This window comes from Oncorhynchus mykiss, chromosome 29 (assembly GCF_057628025.1).
Source record: "Oncorhynchus mykiss isolate SJ-2025 chromosome 29, ASM5762802v1, whole genome shotgun sequence".
Classification (NCBI taxonomy): Eukaryota; Metazoa; Chordata; class Actinopteri; order Salmoniformes; family Salmonidae; genus Oncorhynchus; species Oncorhynchus mykiss.
The window spans coordinates 40,871,424-40,891,399 of NC_143050.1; the positions used below are offsets into that span (position 1 = coordinate 40,871,424).

General features: G+C 41.6%; 1 protein-coding gene across 12 annotated transcripts in view; it reads right to left on the bottom strand.

Annotated features, from left to right (window-relative positions):
- fcho2 (FCH and mu domain containing endocytic adaptor 2) overlaps window positions 1-17,172 on the bottom strand; it is a 95,477-nt gene extending 78,305 nt beyond the window's left edge. For all 12 annotated transcript variants that reach the window (XM_090227202.1, XM_090227200.1, XM_090227198.1 and 9 more), the window contains exon 1: window positions 16,893-17,172. In XM_090227202.1, the coding sequence (XP_090083328.1) occupies window positions 16,893-16,925 (33 nt within the window). In that variant the 5' untranslated portion in view covers window positions 16,926-17,172. The remainder of the gene's footprint in view (window positions 1-16,892) is intronic.
- Window positions 17,173-19,976: the final 2,804 nt, after the last annotated feature.

Here is a 19,976-nt window from a genome sequence, read left to right on the forward strand (position 1 = left end):
GGCCAGTGACAAACAAAACAAATTTTAATCTATTTTAAATTCAGGCTATAATACAACAAAATGTGCAAAAAGTCAAGGGGTGTGAATATAATCTGACGGAACTGTATCCTACATTCTGATATTACCAGGTTGACCTGCATTAGGTGATAATACATATATATTTTTTAAGGACACCCAATGTTGAAGGGAAAGTAAACCCAAATGACAAAATATTACATATTGGTTTCCTTACCCTGTAAGCAGTTTATAGAGAATGTATGACAGAAACCAATTCATTGGTTAAACCATCAACCCTGGCACAGCATAGATATGAAATACCCTCATTCATCCATCTGTGCACCAGCTGTGATTTACCTCATCAACTGAAATAACCCTTGACTGCCACACAGCCACTTCCTGGTTGCATCCTGAACAGGGCCACAGTCAGCGCTTTGTATCGGTGTCATACATCATCATCACACCCCGCTGTGCTCATTTAACACATGGATTCATTTAATTCCACCATATTGTGTGCTCCCTCCTACCTATCCCCTCCGAGAGGTCAAGGGTCATGCAAGGCTCATTCCAAGCGAACCTGCAGCCTAGTGCATACGAGGATAGATATTTGCAACGCGAACAGAAACAAGAGAGAAAAAGACATCTCTGACATCTCTGCAGTGCCCTGTAGTTTCCTGCAGACAGAACAGCATTGGTCTGAAATGGACTTCTTGTTATAGTGTTATTTAAACCAGTCCAGTCTGTTGTCTGAAGTGTCACTGCACAGGGTCTAGTCAAATGTAGTACACTATATAGGGAACAGGGTGCTATTTTGGACTCGGGCCTCAGCTCTGTGGCTATAATCAATAGTATGACTTTAGCACATGACTCACACACCATGCTTTACATACCCTAGGCTAACAGCTGCAAACTGTGTCCACTGTCTGCCACCTACTGTAAAGACCGTGGCTGTCCCAGACCTTAGTCACCGCAATGACTAGATAACCAAGAGAGCTACAGAGAGTGAGAGACAGAGGCAGGAAAAAGAGAGAAATTAAGATTGTAGAGAGAGGAGTCTGAGACAAAATAAAACTCCAAACAATTTTTTTTTACAGCAACAGGAAGGGCTAATATTATGTGCTACTGGAATGCAGCAGTATAGAAGAAAAAAAATGAATACAAAAACAATCACAGGAAACAGGTCTGGGCGTTCTTGCTTTTTCCACCCCACCAGTACAATGCCCCATAGTGACTCGCAAGTAACAGTCACACACATTCTATACAAGGGAAAGCTGTCACGGTTATGAGTCTGAAAACAACCGTGCTATTTTGTAACACTACTTACTCAGTGATACTAGGAGACAGGAGTGCCACATGGCTCTCGACTTTAAATGCCAGATTTGGAGACGTATTGACCAAGGCTCTGGTGTAGAGTGATTCAAATTCTAACCACACATTGTGAAATTCAAGGCCAGTCATTACTCTTGGCCTGGCAGTAAGTGGCCTGTAAAGACTGCCCTCCACCCCAGTGAAAGATAACCTGTGGAGGGGTTGGCACGTGCATATCAATCGATGCCTCTGTGGAGCGAGACTAGAGATGGCCACAATGTCCAATTGAAAGGGCTCAAAGCTTCCCAAGAACTGGGAAAGAGAGATAGAGAGAGGCTGAGAAAGCTGAAAGAGAGAGATCACTTTAATAAATGTACCCATTTACCCAAATAGAATCAATAGACCTATTCAAGTTGTGCCGATGATTAGCAACAGTACAACATGCTACTTTTACCCCGCTTAAAGAATGGATTCTGTAATGTTTTGCCAAATGCAGTAGAATATTGTTTTGCCGTACGTGTAAACGTGTGTATTTCTACTGGGAACACTGGTTTCACTCACACAGACAGCTAGCCAGGTGGGGAGGTAGTGAACTCAAGCTAAACTGTAATGGCTCTCGGTCTCTCATACTCAGTCTCACTTAGAGCTTCACTCAAACTACCTCTGTACATCTCGCGTTAGTTTACAACTAACTAGCCTATATTCTCTAATGAGTGGAAATTCATTGGGACATTTTTGCTAACAAACAAAATACAACATGTACTGTACTTTACACATACAGTAGTCAATAGGCCCGAGTGGAAAAAGTAGCACACACATTATGCAATTGACATTTCCATCAGTTAGCCTATAGTGCCGCACTATCAATTCAGGGGACACAACTTTGGCTTTAGAAGTGGGTGGGGACTTCATACCCGACTACGCAGAGGCCTCCACATGGTCCTAAAGTGCACCGTTCCCTCATTTTGCATCACATTCCAATGATAAAACTGTGGGGGGACAAAAATGCAGTGGAAGTTGCGCCCCTGCCATCAATGCACGGATCACTGAGAGAGATCAGCCAAATGTAGCAACACCTCAAATGTCAACAACTCACTCAATGCTTCTAATCTCATGACATGTGCAACGGTTGCCAGCAAAACATAGTTTAAGTTAAGTTTTAATGTCACGTACACAAGTACAGTGAAAAGCATTTTGTCCGTTCCAATATCATATTTACAATGTGCAGTGATATTGGAGTGACAGAGGTACATTACATGACCAAAAGTATGTGGACACTTGCTCGTCAAACATCTAATTCTATAATCATGGGCATTAATATGGAGTTAGTCCACCCCTTTGCTGCTATAACAGCCTCCACCTTTCTGGGAAGGCTTTCCACTAGATGTTGGAACATTGCTGTGGGGATATGCTTCAGCCACAAGAGCATTAGTGATGTCGGGTGATTTAGGCCTGGCTAGCAGTCGGGAGTTCCATTTCATCCCAAAAGTGTTTGATGGAGTTGAGGTCAGGGCTCTGTACAGGTCAGTCAAGTTCTTCCAACAAACCATTTCTGTATTATCCTTGCTTTGTGCACAGGGGCATTGTCAGGCTGAAACAGGAAAGGGCCTTCCCCAACACAAAGTTGGAAGCACAGAATGGTCTAGAATGTCATTGTACACTGTAGCGTTAAGATTTCCCTTCATTGGAACTAAGGGGCCTAGCCAGAACCATGAAAAACAGCCCCAGAAAATGATTCCTCCTCCAACAAACTTTACAGTTGGCACTATGCATTTGGGACAGGTAGCATTCTCCTGGCATTCGACAGATTTGTCTGTCGGACTGCCAGATGGCGAAGAGTGATTCATCACCCCAGAGAATGTGTTTCCACTGCTCCAGAGTCCAATGGCGGCGAGCTTTGCACCACTCCAGCCAACACTTTGCGATTGGTGATCTTAGGCTTGTGTGCGGCTGCTTGGCCAAAGAAACCCATTTTATGAAGCTCCAGATGAACAGTTATTGTGCTGACGTTGCTTCCAAAGGGAGTATGGAACTCGGTAGTGAGTGTTGCAACTGAGGACAAACGTTTTTTACACGCTACGAGCTTCAGCACTCTGCGGTCCCGTTCTGTGAGCTTCATGGCTGAGCCGTTGTTGTTCCTAGACATTTCCACTTCATAATAACAGCACTTACAGTTGAATGGGAAGCTCTAGCAGGACAGACATTTGACAAACTGTCTGATGAGCTCTTCAGTAAGGCCATTCTACTGCCATTGTTTGTCTATGGAGATTGCATGGCTGTGTGCTCAATTTTATACACCTGTCAGCAGCGGGTGTTGCTGAAATAGCCAAAACCATTCATTTGAAGGGGTGTCCACAGTCAGAAGTTTACATACACTTTGGTTGGAGTCATTAAAACTTGTTTTTCAACCACTCCACAAATGTCTTGTTAACAAACTATAGTTTTGGCAAGTCGGTTAGGACTTATAATTCACTGTATCACAATTCCAGTGTGTCAGAAGTTTACATACACTAAGTTGACTGCGCCTTTAAACAGCGTGGAAAATTCCAGAAAAGTATGTCATGGCTTTAGAAGCTTCTGATAGGCTAATTGACATCATTTGAGTCAATTGGAGGTGTACCTGTGGATGTATTTCAAGGCCTACCTTCAAAATCAGTTCCTCTTTGCTTGACATCAATCGAAAATCAGCCAAGACCTCAAATAAAGTTGTAGACCTCCACAAGTCAAGTTCATCTTTGGGAGCAATTTCCAAATGCCTGAAGGTACCACGTTCATCTGTACGAACAATAGTACGCAAGTACAAACACCATGGGACCATGCAGCCGTCATTCCTCTCAGGAAGGAGACGCGTTCTGTCTCCTGGTTCAAAAAGGGCAAATCAATCCCAAAACAACAGCAAAGGACCTTGTGGAAATGCTGGAGGAAACAGGTACAAAAGTATCTTTTTCCACATAACCTGAAAGGCCGCTCAGCAAGGAAAAAAAACACTGCTCCAAAACTGGCATAAAAAAAGCCAGACTACGGTTTCCAACTGCACATGGGGACAAAGATGGTACTTTTTGGAGAAATGTCCTTTGATGCAAAAAATATATAACTGTTTAGTCACAATGACCATCGTTATGTTTGGAGGAAAAAGGGGGATGCTTGCAAGCTGAAGAACACCATCCCAACTGTGAAGCACAGGCGTGGCAGCGTCATGTTGTGGGGGTGCTTTGCTGCAGAAGGTGCTCTCACAAAATTGATGGCATCATGAGGCAGGAAAATGATGTGGATATATTGAAGCAACATCTCGAGACATCAGTCAGGAAGTTAAAGCTTGGTCACAAATGGGTCTTCCAAATGGACAATGACCCCAAGCTTACTTCCAAAGTTGTGGCAAATGGCTTAAGGACAACACAGTCAAGGTATTGGAGTGACCATCACGAAGATCTGACCTCAATCCTATAGAAAATGTGTGGGCAGAACTGAAAAACATGTGCTAGCAAGGAGGCCTTACAAACCTGTCTGTTACGCCAGCTCTGTCAAGAGGAATGGGCCAAAATTCACCCAACTTATTGTGGGATCTTGTGGAAGGCTACCCGAAACATTTTACCCAAGTTAAACAATTTAAAGGCAATGCTACCAAATATTAATTGAGTGTATGTCAACTTCTGACCCACTGGGAATGTGATGAAAGAAATAAAAGCTGAAATAAATCACTCAACTATTATTCTGACATTTCACATTCTTAAAATAAAGCGGTGATCCTAACTGACCTAAAATAGGGAATTTTATTAGGATTAAATGTCAGGAATTGTGAAAAACTGAGTTACATGTATTTGGCTAAGGTGTATGTAAGCTTCCGACTTCAACTGTATCTTTGCTACATGTACAAAAGTATAGGGGTAAGGTGACTAGGCATCAGGATATAGTGACTAGGCATCAGGATATGGTAAACAGAGTAGCAGCAGATTAAATTAAGACACAAAACATGTCAAATATCCTATATCCACATGTGGCAGATGTTATAATCCTAATCAAACACCATGCTGCTTTATGTCGTGTGAAATGTGCATGGCTTTCCAATATATGTATTCCATTCTATGCCAATAGGAGGCCTCCATTCTGCGCCAATATAACCACATGTAGTTCACAACGTTCCATATCCTGAGGAAGTTATTTGGTTATGGCTGAATTGCTGCTTATGCAATGGATAGCATTAGAACATGTCTGTTCCACCTCCAACTACACTAACTCTACAGTATTCCCATTTCTCTACCTACCATTATAGACCAGGAAGAGGTGTTGGTGTGTGTTTGCACACCAGACGTGGCGATTGTGTGGTTTTGCAGAGCCTTATGCAGGGAGAGACAGTACAGAGCTCAACTCTGATGATCATGAATTAGTGCTCATTTCAGTCACTTAGCAAATCGTGCATTAGTTTTAACAAGAGCTGGCCTGTGGTAGAGGTCTTCAGAGATCCACCCGTACCCGAATACCCGGATCCAGAATTCTAAATAATGTCACGGGTCCTGGTCAGATCTGATTGTCAAGGGTCTGTGTAAAGTTAACTGACTTGTCCGGAAGGACCCATACAGATCCAAATACTGCAGTGTGAGGTCAGGGTTGGGGGAAGAGATGGAGAGAGAAATTATATAATTTATGCTACTGCTCTTTGCTTTTCATGAGTGGCGCGTGTAGCTTGTTGTTGTTCAATTCTAAGTCATCAAAGCGGCATTAGGCTACAGTCATAGAGCCTCTGTTTGGGGCAAACGTTAGGGGATAAATCAATGGAAGATGGAATTAAAAGGATAGGCTACAATGACCAAGATCCAACAGGTAGGCTGCTACTGTATATTCTGAGTTGTTGTTTGTAACTGTAGGACGAGAAAGCGCATGCAGTCTCAATTAGCCTAGTTATCTAGCTAGCTTAACTAGCTTCTCCGGGTTTCATTACAGTCAAGACATGTAGCTACTACGTAATCATATTGGATGATAAATAACCTAGCTATGGCAGGTATTAGCCTACTATAGCGCGAGTCGGCATGGTTGATTGCTGTCTCTCGTCTCTCTCTCCCTCCCTCCCTCCTGTCTCTCCCTCGCTCCTCCCGGTTCGCTGTGTCACTCGGTAGCCTATACACACACAGCGGAACCGGCTAGAGCATCACCTCACTCTGCCGCCTCTCTCTCGCCTTTATCAGCTCTGGTTAATAAAGTAGCTTAAAAATGGACTTTTCTGCTGCTTCCCGCACTCGGATGGGGTCTGATCATGTGTATGTATGTATGTATATGTATATATGCTCTCCATCCAACCTCACTGAGCTCGAGCTGTTTTGCAAGGAGGAATGGGAAAAAATGTCAGTCTCTCGATGTGCAAAACTGATAGAGACATACCCCAAGCGACTTACAGCTGTAATCGCAGCAAAAGGTGGCGCTACAAAGTATTAACTTAAGGGGGCTGAATAATTTTGCACGCCCAATTTTTCAGTTTTTGATTTGTTAAAAAAGTTTGAAATATCCAATAAATGTCGTTCCACTTCATGATTGTGTCCCACTTGTTGTTGATTCTTCACAAAAAAATACAGTTTTATATCTTTATGTTTGAAGCCTGAAATGTGGCAAAAGGTCGCAAAGTTCAAGGGGGCTGAATACTTTCGCAAGGCAGTGTACATACATACATACAGTGGGGCAAAAAAATATTTAGTCAGCCACCAATTGTGCAAGTTCTCCCACTTAAAAAGATGAGAGGCCTGTAATTTTCATCATAGGTACACTTCAACTATGACAGACAAAATGAGAAGAAAAAAAATCCAGAAAATCACATTGTAGGATTTTTTATGAATTTATTTGCAAATTATGGTGGAAAATAAGTATTTGGTCAACAAAAGTTTCTCTCAATACTTTGTTATATACCCTTTGTTGGCAATGACAGAGGTCAAACATTTTCTGTAAGGTTTTCACACACCGTTGCTGGTATTTTGGCCCATTCCTCCATGCAGATCTCCTCTAGAGCAGTGATGTTTTGGGGCTGTTGCTGGGCAACACGGACTTTCAACTCCCTCCAAAGATTTTCTATGGGGTTGTGATCTGGAGACTGGCTAGGCCACTCCAGGACCTTGAAATGCTTCTTGCAAAGCCACTCCTTCATTGCCCGGGCGGTGTGTTTGGGATCATTGTCATGCTGAAAGACCCAGCCACGTTTAATTTTCAATGCCCTTGCTGATGGAAGGAGGTTTTCACTTAAAATCTCACGATACATGACCCCATTCATTCTTTCCTTTACACGGATCAGTCGTCCTGGCCCCTTTGCAGAAAAACAGCCCCAAAGCATGATGTTTCCACCCCCATGCTTCACAGTAGGTATGGTGTTCTTTGGATGCAACTCAGCATTCTTTGTCCTCCAAACACGACGAGTTGAGTTTTTACCAAAAAGTTATATTTTGGTTTCATCTGACCATATGACATTCTCCCCATCTTCTTCTGGATAATCCAAATGCTCTCTAGCAAACTTCAGACGGGCCTGGACATGTACTGGCTTAAGCAGGGGGACACGTCTGGCACTGCAGGATTTGAGTCCCTGGCGGCGTAGCGTGTTACTGATGGTAGGCTTTGTTACTTTGGTCCCAGCTCTCTGCAGGTCATTCACTAGGTCCCCCCGTGTGGTTCTGGGATTTTTGCTCACCGTTCTTGTGATCATTTTGACCCCATGGGGTGAGATCCTGCGTGGAGCCCCAGATCGATGGAGATTATCAGTGGTCTTGTATGTCTTCCATTTCCTAATAATTGCTCCCACAGTTGATTTCTTCAAACCAAGCTGCTTACCTATTGCAGATTCAGTCTTCCCAGCCTGGTGCAGGTCTACAATTTTGTTTCTGGTGTCCTTTGACAGCTCTTTGGTCTTGGCCATAGTGGAGTTTGGAGTGTGACTGTTTGAGGTTGTGGACAGGTGTCTTTTATACTGATAACAAGTTCAAACAGGTGCCATTAATAAAGGTAACGAGTGGAGGACAGAAGAGTCTCTTAAAGAAGAAATTACAGGTCTGTGAGAGCCAGAAATCTTGCTTGTTTGTAGGTGACCAAATACTTATTTTCCACCATAATTTGCAAATAAATTCATTAAAAATCCTACAATGTCATTTTCTGGATTTTTTTTCTCATTTTGTCTGTCATCGTTGAAGTGTACCTATGATGAAAATTACAGGCCTCTCATCTTTTTAAGTGGGAGAACTTGCACAATTGGTGGCTGACTAAATACTTTTTTGCCCCACTGTGTGTGTGTGTGTGTGTGTGTGTGTGTGTGTGTGTGTGTGTGTGTGTGTGTGTGTGTGTGTGTGTGTGTGTGTGTGTGTGTGTGTGTGTGTGTGTGTGTGTGTGTGTGTGTGTGTGTATGTATGTATGTATGTATGTATGTATGTATGTATGTATGTATGTATGTATGTATGTATATATATATATATGTATATATATATATATATATAGATAGAGAGAGAGAACAGGTTTAGTTGTCCTCGGATCCATTCTGGTCTCTATATTTTACAAATAAATTGATGCATATCGATTACGGATGGGAATGCCCCAGGTCCATCTGTCTTTCTGGCCTCAAACAGAGAATGTGTCATGTGTTCCGTTTGCTTTTGGTAGAACAAATTATGCTAAACTAGATCTTTATGGGAAATAGCCCGTTAGCACCAATCTTCACATTTGAGCCTAGCACAAAATGTACACAATGACGAATAACATGGATTTAAGCAAGTCATAACAAAGGAAAAAGAAAATTGCAGTGCATAGATCAGAACTCTAGCACAGGACCGAAAAAAGGTTGCTGTAATTCTCAACAAAAAAAAAATGATTGGAAGAGAAAAGTGTGTTACAGCAACCAGACTAAAGAGCCACCAGACCAGAATATGTATCCTCATCTAAACTTCATGATTTGATTTGTGAGATGTGGAAAAACAGAACATGGTTTATTTTGCCCATTCAAACAAATACAGCTAAAATACTTGGTTGAAGCTACTCCCTAAATCATCATTGGTCATCACTGTATAAATAAATGAGGCAAAAAGTGCAATGTCTGGTTCTCTTCACTCCCACTAGGCTTGGCCAGGAACTTTGTTTTGTACTTGTGTACATTTAGATCAAATAACATCAGATCAAATGTTCACATATCCTTTGATTCTTCAGTGGTGGAAACTTCAGTGACGAAGCCAGAAGAAGCTTTGGAGCAGTTAGTTGACCAATGGTACTTATAACCCAGGTGGACACTCTCACACTGGCCAAGTGAAAGCTATGAAAAAACATCCTTGTCTGTACAAACTCACGAAGGCTTTTAGTATGTTTGACAGCTTAACAAGTCTCTTTCTCTCCAGACAGATATTGTAAAAGGTTTCCCCTCTGTAAATGGGTGGGGGGCAGGGAGGGAGCCCTCGGGAGCGCAAGAGAGCTCTCCTCAACACATGCATGTGTAAACCCAGACGCCCTTATGACATCATCAGAATGTCTGCCTGCCGATGGCGCTGAGGATCATGTGACTAGAGAACGCCCGAGAGGCGAGCAGAGCAGCAGCACGCAGGTCTGTCACAACATGTCAAACCAACAGTAACTCACTGACTCACACTGGACCGGAGAGTTTCATGGTTAAGTAAGTACACACAAGGTTGTAGTGTAAACTCACATGAGGTTTGCTATGACTGCATGAAGCTAGGACAGATGGGTAGTATCTGTAAGGCCTCCTCCTCAATGTCATGACCTTTTGTATTTTATTAGGATCCCCATTCGCTGTTGCAAAAGCAGCAGCTGCTCTTCCTGGGGTCCAACACAAAACATGAAACATAATACAGAATGACATAATACAGAACATCATTAAAAAACAAAAACAGCTCAAGGACACAACTACATGGTTTTAAAAAGGTACACGTAGCCTACATATCAATGCACACACAAAATATCTAGGTCAAATAGGGGAGAGGCGTTGTGCCGCTAGGTGTTGCTTTATCTGTTTTTGAAACCAGGTTTGCTGTTCATTTGAGCAATATGAGATGGAAGGAAGTTCCATGCAATAAAGGCTCTATATAGTACTGTACGTTTTCTTGAATTTGTTCTGGATTTGGGGACTGTGAAAAGACCCCTGGGGGCATGTCTGGTGGGATAAGTGTGTGTGTGTCACAGAGCTGTGTGTAAGTTGACTATGCAAACAATTTGGGATTTTCAACGCAATGTTTCTTATAAAAAGAAGAAGTGATGCAGTCAGTCTCTCCTCAACTCTTAGCCAAGAGAGACTGGCATGCATAGTATTTATATTAGCCCTCTGATTACAATTAAGAGCAAAAAGTGCTGCTCTGTTCTGGGTCAGCTGTAGCATAACTAGGTCTTTCCTTGCAGCACTGGACCACACAACTGGACAATAATCAGGATTAGACAAAACAAGAGCCTGCAGAAATTGCTGCGAGGCAAGCAACTACCATTCTAGACCTATATTTTACTGCTGTCACCACCACACCCCATTCATAATCAAGCATTCTGTTGGCAGAGGAATAGTGGCCTTTCCAAGTTGCTCCCAAGCACAAATGTCTATAGGGCCAGGAGTTTTCCTGACAATGTGACCTGACGAGGAAAAACTCTGGGCCTTATTTGGGAGGCAAAATCTAAATTGACTCAACTCAAGAGTAGCCGTTCCCTGCGGAACCCACGTTTCCCAACTCAATGTTGACCTATTCTTCCCAACCCCAGATACCAGGGGAGAAAGAAAAGATTCCTCCAACTGTCATATGGCTGGGCCCATCTCTGATGAGCTCAACACTGAATCTCATGGCCATAACCCAAAACAAAACAACAACAAATTCTCCTATATTCCTCTCCACAGAGCGAGAGAGTCAGGGGTCGGAGTTAGGAGCTATCCTCTATCTAGCATGACATTTTGTGATGACCTCATATTCAACGCTCAGCGGAGGAAAACAAATAAGAGGCAAGACAAACAAAGGCAGCCATTTATTATTTTTGGACAGTGGCTCTTTACAGTGAGGGAGAGGGCAGAAGCTATGGTAATGTTACTAGGCCCGGTGTCTCATCTCACCATGTTTCATCACATATTGGAAGGATAGAGTGATTTGAAACTACATTTGAGGCTAATCAAAGTAAAAACCCAAACAAATGTCAAGTCATTTTTTTAGAACATTCTCGGTGTGTTTCAGTGTGTACGAATTATGTGGATATGTGTGTCCCTAGGACAGCTTTCTCCTTCCTGGTGTGTGGTCTAATAAACTTCCCACTAGCTCCCTTCCCTTTCCACTAGTACACACACACACACAAGCTCCTCACCACAGGGATAAGAAATATGTCCCAGGGCTGTTTGCTCTATTAACACTGTTTGCTTATCGCGGTGCCATCTTATTGTCCCATAAAACGCTGAGGGGGACAGACACAAGCCCTGCCTCCACACAACACTGGTTTAGAGAGCTACAGTGCTCTCTCAACCCAACCTGCTGATCCACTGACAGACAGTTCACTTGGAGGGCAGTAGGCTATATGCCTGGCCTGGGGTACAGTCACATTCAGTAGGTTGAGACATTGAAATAGCAGACAGAAATCTAATGTTTAGAGCCGACACAAAGCTATTCCACACGATAAGAGAGCCATGTCTGTTCTGCACAATACATGTCTATCTGAACATTATTGAATACGCTCCTGGATTATATGGAGCCTACTGTACATGAACACAATGCATTATGCATGCAAACAAACACAGTAGACCGCAAACAATACTGAATATTGTACTGTTTCAGTACAGCTGCAACTGTACTATACTATTGACTGTTGGGTAGAAAATATGAAATACTCATTTAAAATGGGGAGCAAATCCATTGAATGGGAAGCATAGCAGTGACACAGTAGACACTACACTGTGTTTCCTGCATTCCTAAAACACTTGTGTGTTTAGCTGAGGGAAGAGATGCTGCCATGTCAACATTTTGAAATTCAGGGCATTTGCATGGATGGATGATGTGCAAGAGTCGGTGAAAATATCTGTGTGTGTGTGTGTAAGAGAGTGTGTGTGTGCCCAGCATCCCACATAGTTCATGACTTGATTTCTCTTGTAAATGATTTGATTTCTCTCTAGAGAAACGACACGTTGGGCTCGCAAAAAAAATATTTAAAAATACATGGAGTTCAATTAATTGAACCGGCGTCGGTTTCTTTTGATTGTGTGGCAAGACATAATCAAAGCCATTCAACCTCAGAAATAAACCTTGAACTTCAGAGTGCTTGTGATGTGGCAGAGTAAAAAGACACCTTGCGGTCTTCATTCTTTCTCTCTAAACCTGATTTCCTACCATCATATACCGGTTTCTCTAGTCTAGTAAGTTGAAGTACATCAAAACATATATTTAAAAAATTCTTCAAGAAATCAGTGGTGGTATTTAGCCAAGGCCTATATATATTTTTTCTCTTTTATTTAGCCTTTATTTAACTTTGCAAGTCAGTTAAGAACAAATTCTTATTTATAATGAAGGGCTACCCAGGCCAAACCCTAACCCGGACGACGCTCGGTCAATTATGCGCCGCACTATGGGACTCACAATCACAGCCGGTTGTCATACAGCCTGGAATCTAACCAGGGTCTGTAGTGACGCCTCTAGCACTGAGATAGTGCCTAACTTGCTGACCAAACCAGACGAGTGTGTGCGGACAGGTCGAAAAGCATTCATCCACAGATAGGAATTCAGTTTGCCGTTTTTTTCTCATCATCTCTCCTCCTTCCTCAGGCTTCTTTAACTTATTTTGGACTTAATATGCCAGTTGGCAACCAACTTTACAGCATTACTACAACCTACCGGGGTTATATGCTACAATCACCCACGTGGGTATATGCTTCTAAAAACATGAGGAGATGGGAGAGGCCGGACTTGCAGCGTGTTGAGCGTCACAAATAGAGGCGATTTCTATTTAGCGCCTGGCCACGCCGACGCTCGCGAGCAGTGTGGGTGCAATGATTGAATAACATGTATGTGTACATTTATTTTGCAACGCTCGAGCACGCGACGAGTCTGGTCAGCATGTTAGACCGCATGTTAGACATCAAGATTAGTCCAATTGTCGAGTGACTTGAAAGCGATCAATTGTATAAATGACTTAAGTAAAAAATACTTTAAAGTACTACTTACAGTAAGTCATTTTTGGGGGTATCTGTACTCTACCATTTATATATTTGGCAACTTTTACTACACTACATTCCGAAATAAAATAATGTACTTTTTTCTCCATACATTTTCCCAAATGTACTTGTTACATTTTGACAGGAAAATGGTCCAATTCACACACTGCCCCTGGCTATCCGTCAATAACAAAAGAAAATTGTGCAGTCTGGTTTGCTTAATATAAGGAATTTGAAATTATTTATGCTTGTACTTTTTATACTTAAGTACATTTTAGCAATTCCATTTACTTTTGATACTTAATTAAACCAAATACTTTTACACTTTTCCTCAGGTAGTATTTTACTGGGTGACTTTCACGTTTACTTGAGTCATTTGCTATTAAAGTATCTTTACTTTTACATGACAATTGAGTACTTTTTCCACCACTGAAAGTGAACAATCAGTTGTGTAGCTACTCTTAGTGTAGGCACACAGTCATCCTCCTCCTTCCTCTCCTTGTACTATCATATGGCAGGGTAAAAATACACTTTGTGCTCTTCACTCCGAAGCCAATTTCCTTGTATCATATACCCATTGCTCTAGTAGATAAAAATATATATCAAAGGTCTTCAAAAAGTATGCTGTGTGTGTGTGTGTTACATCTTCATCAAGATGAGTTCTACTGTCAATGAAGCCTTATTGATAGCGTTCAACCAGTCACAGCCGATATCAACCTACTGAATCACAGACTAGGCTAACCAGTGTTGTATCCCAGACTTCTGGCCTCTTTCCTCTCCACTGTACTGCTCCATCTCAGCAGGACCTCATTTCTGGGTCTGGTTAGTCCAGCTGACTGTTGTGATTGTTATGAAAGAGAACGGAGGGGACGCACCCTGACCGCTACTTCCTTATGGCCCCAAACACCAGCGATTACACACCACATGCACTGTCACTGTCCGTCTGTGCCCTTCAACAGGGAAATGCTGATGTCATGTTATGGTAGGGTTACTGTATATGTGTGTGATGTACAGTAGGCAAGGGGGGGGGGGGGGGGGTAGCCAGCAGATCCAACACCTTACGCTTGCTTTCATCTGCACGACATGGTAAAACAGGCCGTTTGCTTAAATTAGGACACTGCGGAGCGGGTGCGAGATATGGCTCGGAAAACGTACCTCAATCAAGGGATGAGAAATCTGTAGTACTCCAAATTGTCCCACTATCCCAAATGTTACACAGAGAAGATTGAACGACTACTAAAAAAACTAAAACTAAAGCAGGAAGCACCAGTGACTTTGTCAATAAAGAAAGTGGTCAGAAGAAGCAGATGCTAAGCTACAGGACTGTTTTGCTACCACAGACTGAAATATGTTCCAGGATTCTTCCGATGGCACTGAGGAGTACACCACATCAACAAGTGTATCGATGACGTTGTCCCCACAGTGACCGTACGTACATACCCCAACCAGAAGCCATTGATTCTAACCTGGAAGCTAATAAGAAATCCCGCTATGCCCTCCGACAAACCATCAAACAGGCAACGTGTCAATACAGGACTAAGAATTAATTGTAATACACCGGATCCGATGCTCGGCGGATGTGACAGGGCTTGCAAACTATTACACATTACAAAGGGAAGTACAGCCACAAGCTGCCCAAGGACACGAGCCTACCAGACAAGCTAAATTACTTCTATGCTCGCTTCGCAGCAAGTAACACTGAAACATGCATGAGAGCATCAGCTGTTCTGGACAACTGTGTGATGGCACTCTCGACAGCCGATGTGAGTAAAACCTTTAAACAGGTCAACATTCACAAGGCCACAGGGCCAGATTAATTACCAGGAAGTGTAATATGAGCATGCGCTGACCAACGGGCAGGTGTCTTCACTGACATTTTCAACCTGTCCCTGACGGTGTCTGTAATACCAATATGTTTCAAGCAGATCACCCTAGTCCCCCCCCCCCACACACAACAGTGGTAGGCCTGATCACCGACAACGATGATACAGCCTATAGGGAGGTCAGAGACCTGGCCGTGTGGTGCCAGGACAACAACCTCTCCCTCAATGTGATCAAGACAAAGGAGATGATTGTGGACTACAGGAAAAGGAGGACCAAGCACGTCCCCATTCTCATCGATGGGGCTGTAGTGGAGCAGGTTTTTGCATGAGTCCTCAGATCCTTAAAAAGTTCTACAGCTGCACCAACCTGACTGGTCGCATCACTGCCTGGCATGGCAACAGCTTGGCCTCCGACCGCAAGGCACTACAGAGAGTAGTGCGAACAGCCCAGTACATCACTGGGGCCAAGCTTCCTGCCATCCAGGACCTCCATACCAAGCGGTGTCAGATGAAGGCCCTAACAATTGTCAAAGACTTCAGCCACCCTAGTCATAGACTGTTCTCTCTGTTACAGCACGGTACCGGAGCGCCAAGTATAGGTCAAAAAGACTTCTTAACAGCTTCTCCACCCAAGCCACAAGAATCCTGAACAGCTAATCATCAAGAACCCCTATTTTACATTGCTGCTACTCTCTGTTTATTATCTATGAATAGTCACTTTAATAACTCTACTCGTACATATTACCTGGACTAACCGGTGCCCCGCATATTGACTCTGTACCAGTACCCCCTGTATATAGCCTCACTATTGTTATTTTACTGCTGCTCTTTAATTATTTGTAACTTATATTTTTTTTACTTATCACTTATTTCTCTTAAAACTGCATTGTTGGTTAAGGTCTTGTAAGTAAGCATTTCATTTTAAGGTCTACACCTGTGGTATTCGGCGCATGTGACAAATACAATTTGATGCAAAATAAACATTGTGGACCTTATGGGAAAGGCCTTCATAATCGATTAAATTGAACTAGCTTCAGTCACAATGTGGCCACGTCAAAACAGAACCGATCGCTCAGGGAGAATTCAGTATGTTTCAACTTAGTACAGTAACGGAAACTGCAACATTGTAACCATTCTTACTCAGACAAATGTTGCAACCACGTAGCACCTTAGTTAGCATAAGCCTGCATCAAACGTATTAAAACATCTGGACTCACTGAAACATCAGTATGGAAGAAACTGACGAGTAGGGATTGTGAATGACAATGACAAAGGTCCAATCATTTCCACGGGAAAGACCATAAACATTCCAAGACACTCCTTTACAGCCAATTGACTGCACAAGAGGTGGATTCAATTCAGCGGTCATGTTAGATATCATTCAGAGGCCCAATCCCCGGGGTGACAAAATAATATTCGCCGAGAAAAGTAGCGGGGGTGACATTGTGTTGACCCAGATCCTTCAATTTCACTGGAAAGATCCCGCATAAATCTGGTTGAAGCGAATAATATATTATATATATATATATATATATTATATTATATTATATGTCTTTGTCACATCCACTTGCGGGACTGTGGGACTTGAGCTAAACAATTTAGCCTACTATCCCGGCCAAAAAAAAAGCTGAACCTACCCAGAAATTCTCTAGGAAGTAGGGCGTTATCATCTTGGTTTCTTCTTCTTTTCTCTCAGCAACTATATTCTTGTTTAATTTAAATTCAGGCAATTGCTCCGCCGTTCTCCGTTTCAGTTGTTTGCCTTTTGCTCCTTTTCCCTACGCTCCTCTTTCTTCTCCCTCCCCAACCTCAGACTCCACCTCCTTTAGGAAGCGAAAGGCAACTGAATTCAATCTTTCTCCTCCAAAAATTCAGACGAAGAAAACAGCGCCACCCATGGTGGGAAGAAAAACAACAGCAGTTTCTGTTCTGCACTGATATTCTAGAATGGGTTCTAGAATTATACTGAACACGTTTTTGTGTGTTTTTTTATTATTATTATGAACACAACAAATACAACCCCCCCCCCCCCCCAGAAATATACAAGCTAAAGTACATAAACCTAACAGTGGTATTACATATCAATATTAATTTTCAATTTGTTACATTGTTTTATGGTGCGTATTGCTTTTTTGTTTTTACATTTACTGATAATTTCAAAATAATATTTAAATTCTATCTTAAATCATATGAAGAGGGGTTTGTTCTCTGCCCACTTCATTTTATGGATGAAGAATCTTCCATGAAAGATGAACAAATTAACAAGGAAAGTTAAATCAGGTTCCATATCATTTGGATCAAAATAAAACATATCAGAGTCTCTCAGATTAACATTAATAGTCGTTTCTTATAAAATAAAATCTTCTAACTCACTCCAAAATCTTCTGACATAAGAACAGTCCCAAAATAAATGGTCTAGAGTTTCTGAAGGGTCACAACCACAAAATACACATTTGTTGTCAATAGCTATTTTAAATCTGTGTATAACAAAAGGTCTTTACAGGGTAGATTCTATGAATGAGTTTGTAGGATACTTCTTTCACCTTATTAGATATACAATACTTACCAGACAACAACAAAACTTTGTTCCAGTTTACTTGTCCTAGGGCTGCATTCCAGTACATTTTAGCAGAGGGACATAGTTCCTTATATACATGTTATTACATTTATAGTTTAAAATGTAAATTCCTTCTAATTGTATTGAGGCTACAAAATCCTCAACAGTTGCACTTGGAGTATTGTTATATTCTCCTAAAAGAAGAAAAGCACCTTTAGGGGCAGCTCTAACAACAATGTGATACTCCTCAGGAGTGAATGTAATATTGTGTGTTCTCCTAGAATTCTTGATAATCATATAGTTGGCCATTATTCAATAATTGTTTAACCCAAATAATGTTGTTGTCCAACCAGTTCTTGAAAAATAAAGACTTGTTTTTGTATTTTATGTCTTTATTATTCCAGAATGTATACCTATGTGGGGAAAAATTGTGTTTGTACATGAGGTTCCAAGTTAGAAGTACTTTTTTATGAAAGTTAGCAAGCTTAATAGGGATTTTACCCATATCAACATTGCATTTGAGTAAGAATTCTAGACCACCAATCTGTTGGAATATTAAATTAGGGATTATATTCCAAATGCAATCCTTATTTCTTAAATAGTTTTGTATCCATTGGATCTTAAAGATTATATTAGAGGTTTTAAAATTCAGAGCATTCAACCCTCCCTCACTTTGGGTGCTACATATTACCGCTTTTCTTAAATAATGAGGTTTATTCTTCCATATGCAGTTAAATCATTTAGTATCAACCATTTTAGTTACTGACAGGAACATCTAAGGCAAGGGAGGTGTAAACTCATCTGGACAGACCTTCAGATTTTGATAAAAGCACATGTCCAGATAAAGAAAGATCTCTTAATAACCAGGAGTTAAATCTCTTTCCAATTTTCTCTACAATAGAAGAGAAATTTAAGTTGGCCCTTTCTTTTTGATCTTTGCTAACTTTAATACCAAGATATGTGATCACATATTTTACAGGGATATTAAATACTGAGTTTAAGCCACATCTTTTCAACCCAAATAAATCACATTTCCTAATATTCAGAGATAAACCAGATACATGTGAGAAGGCATTAATGCACTCAATAGCTTTGAAGACTTCATTATGATCTTTAAAAAAAATTGTGGTATCATTAGCCAATTGTGAACATTGTATCTCTTTGTCTTGTATCCGAATACCCCTAAAACTATCCTTATTTATATGAAGTGCCATAACTTGTGACCAATACATAAGGAGAAATTTGGCATCCTTGTTTAATTCCACGTATAATGTAAAATCTCTGAAGTTCCATGGCCCGTGGAATGTTGTCCCACTCCTCTTCAATGGCTGTGTGAAGTTGCTGGATATTGGCGGGAACTGGAACATCCCAAACATGCTCAATGGGTGACATGTCTGGTGAGTATGCAGGCCATGGAGGAACTTGGACATTTTCAGCTTCCAGGAAATGTATACAGATCCTTGCGAGATGGCCATTATCATGCTGAAACATTGAGGTGATGGTGGCAGATGAATGGCACGACAATGGGCCTCAGGATCTTGTAAAGGTATCTCTGTGCATTCAAAATTGCCATTGATAAAATCCAGTTGTGTTCGTTGTCCGTAGAGCACGCTGTTTAATCAGCTTCTTGATATGCCACACCGGTCAGGTGGATGGATTATCTTGGCAAAGGAGAAATGCTCACTAACAGGGATATAAACACATTTCTGCACATTTGAGAGAAATTAGCTTTTTGTGCATATTGAACATTTCTGGGATATTTTATTTCAGCTCATGAAACAGTGGACAAACCCTTTACTTGTTGCATTTATATTTATTTTCAGTGTATTTTAATGTTCTATATTGCTGTGATGACTATCAGCCTGTGGGCAAGGATACCAGGCTATGCAAAAATGTTTTATAACATTAGAACCACTGGGTATCTCATTTCACCTCCTTCAGGGCAGTTAGTACAATCCTTTTCTGTGTCATGTGGGCTATTCTCTTTGGTGGACCTCTCGGTGCCTGTCAACTACTAACTATTGTTCAGTCATTATCGCATGAATGGGAGATAGAGAAACACTGCTCTAAGAGAAAGTCTTAAGACTGGTGATGCTATGTAAGAGTGGTAGGTCTTTCCGTAGCTATGTAGTTCCCATTAACACACTTATCTGGATACACTAGG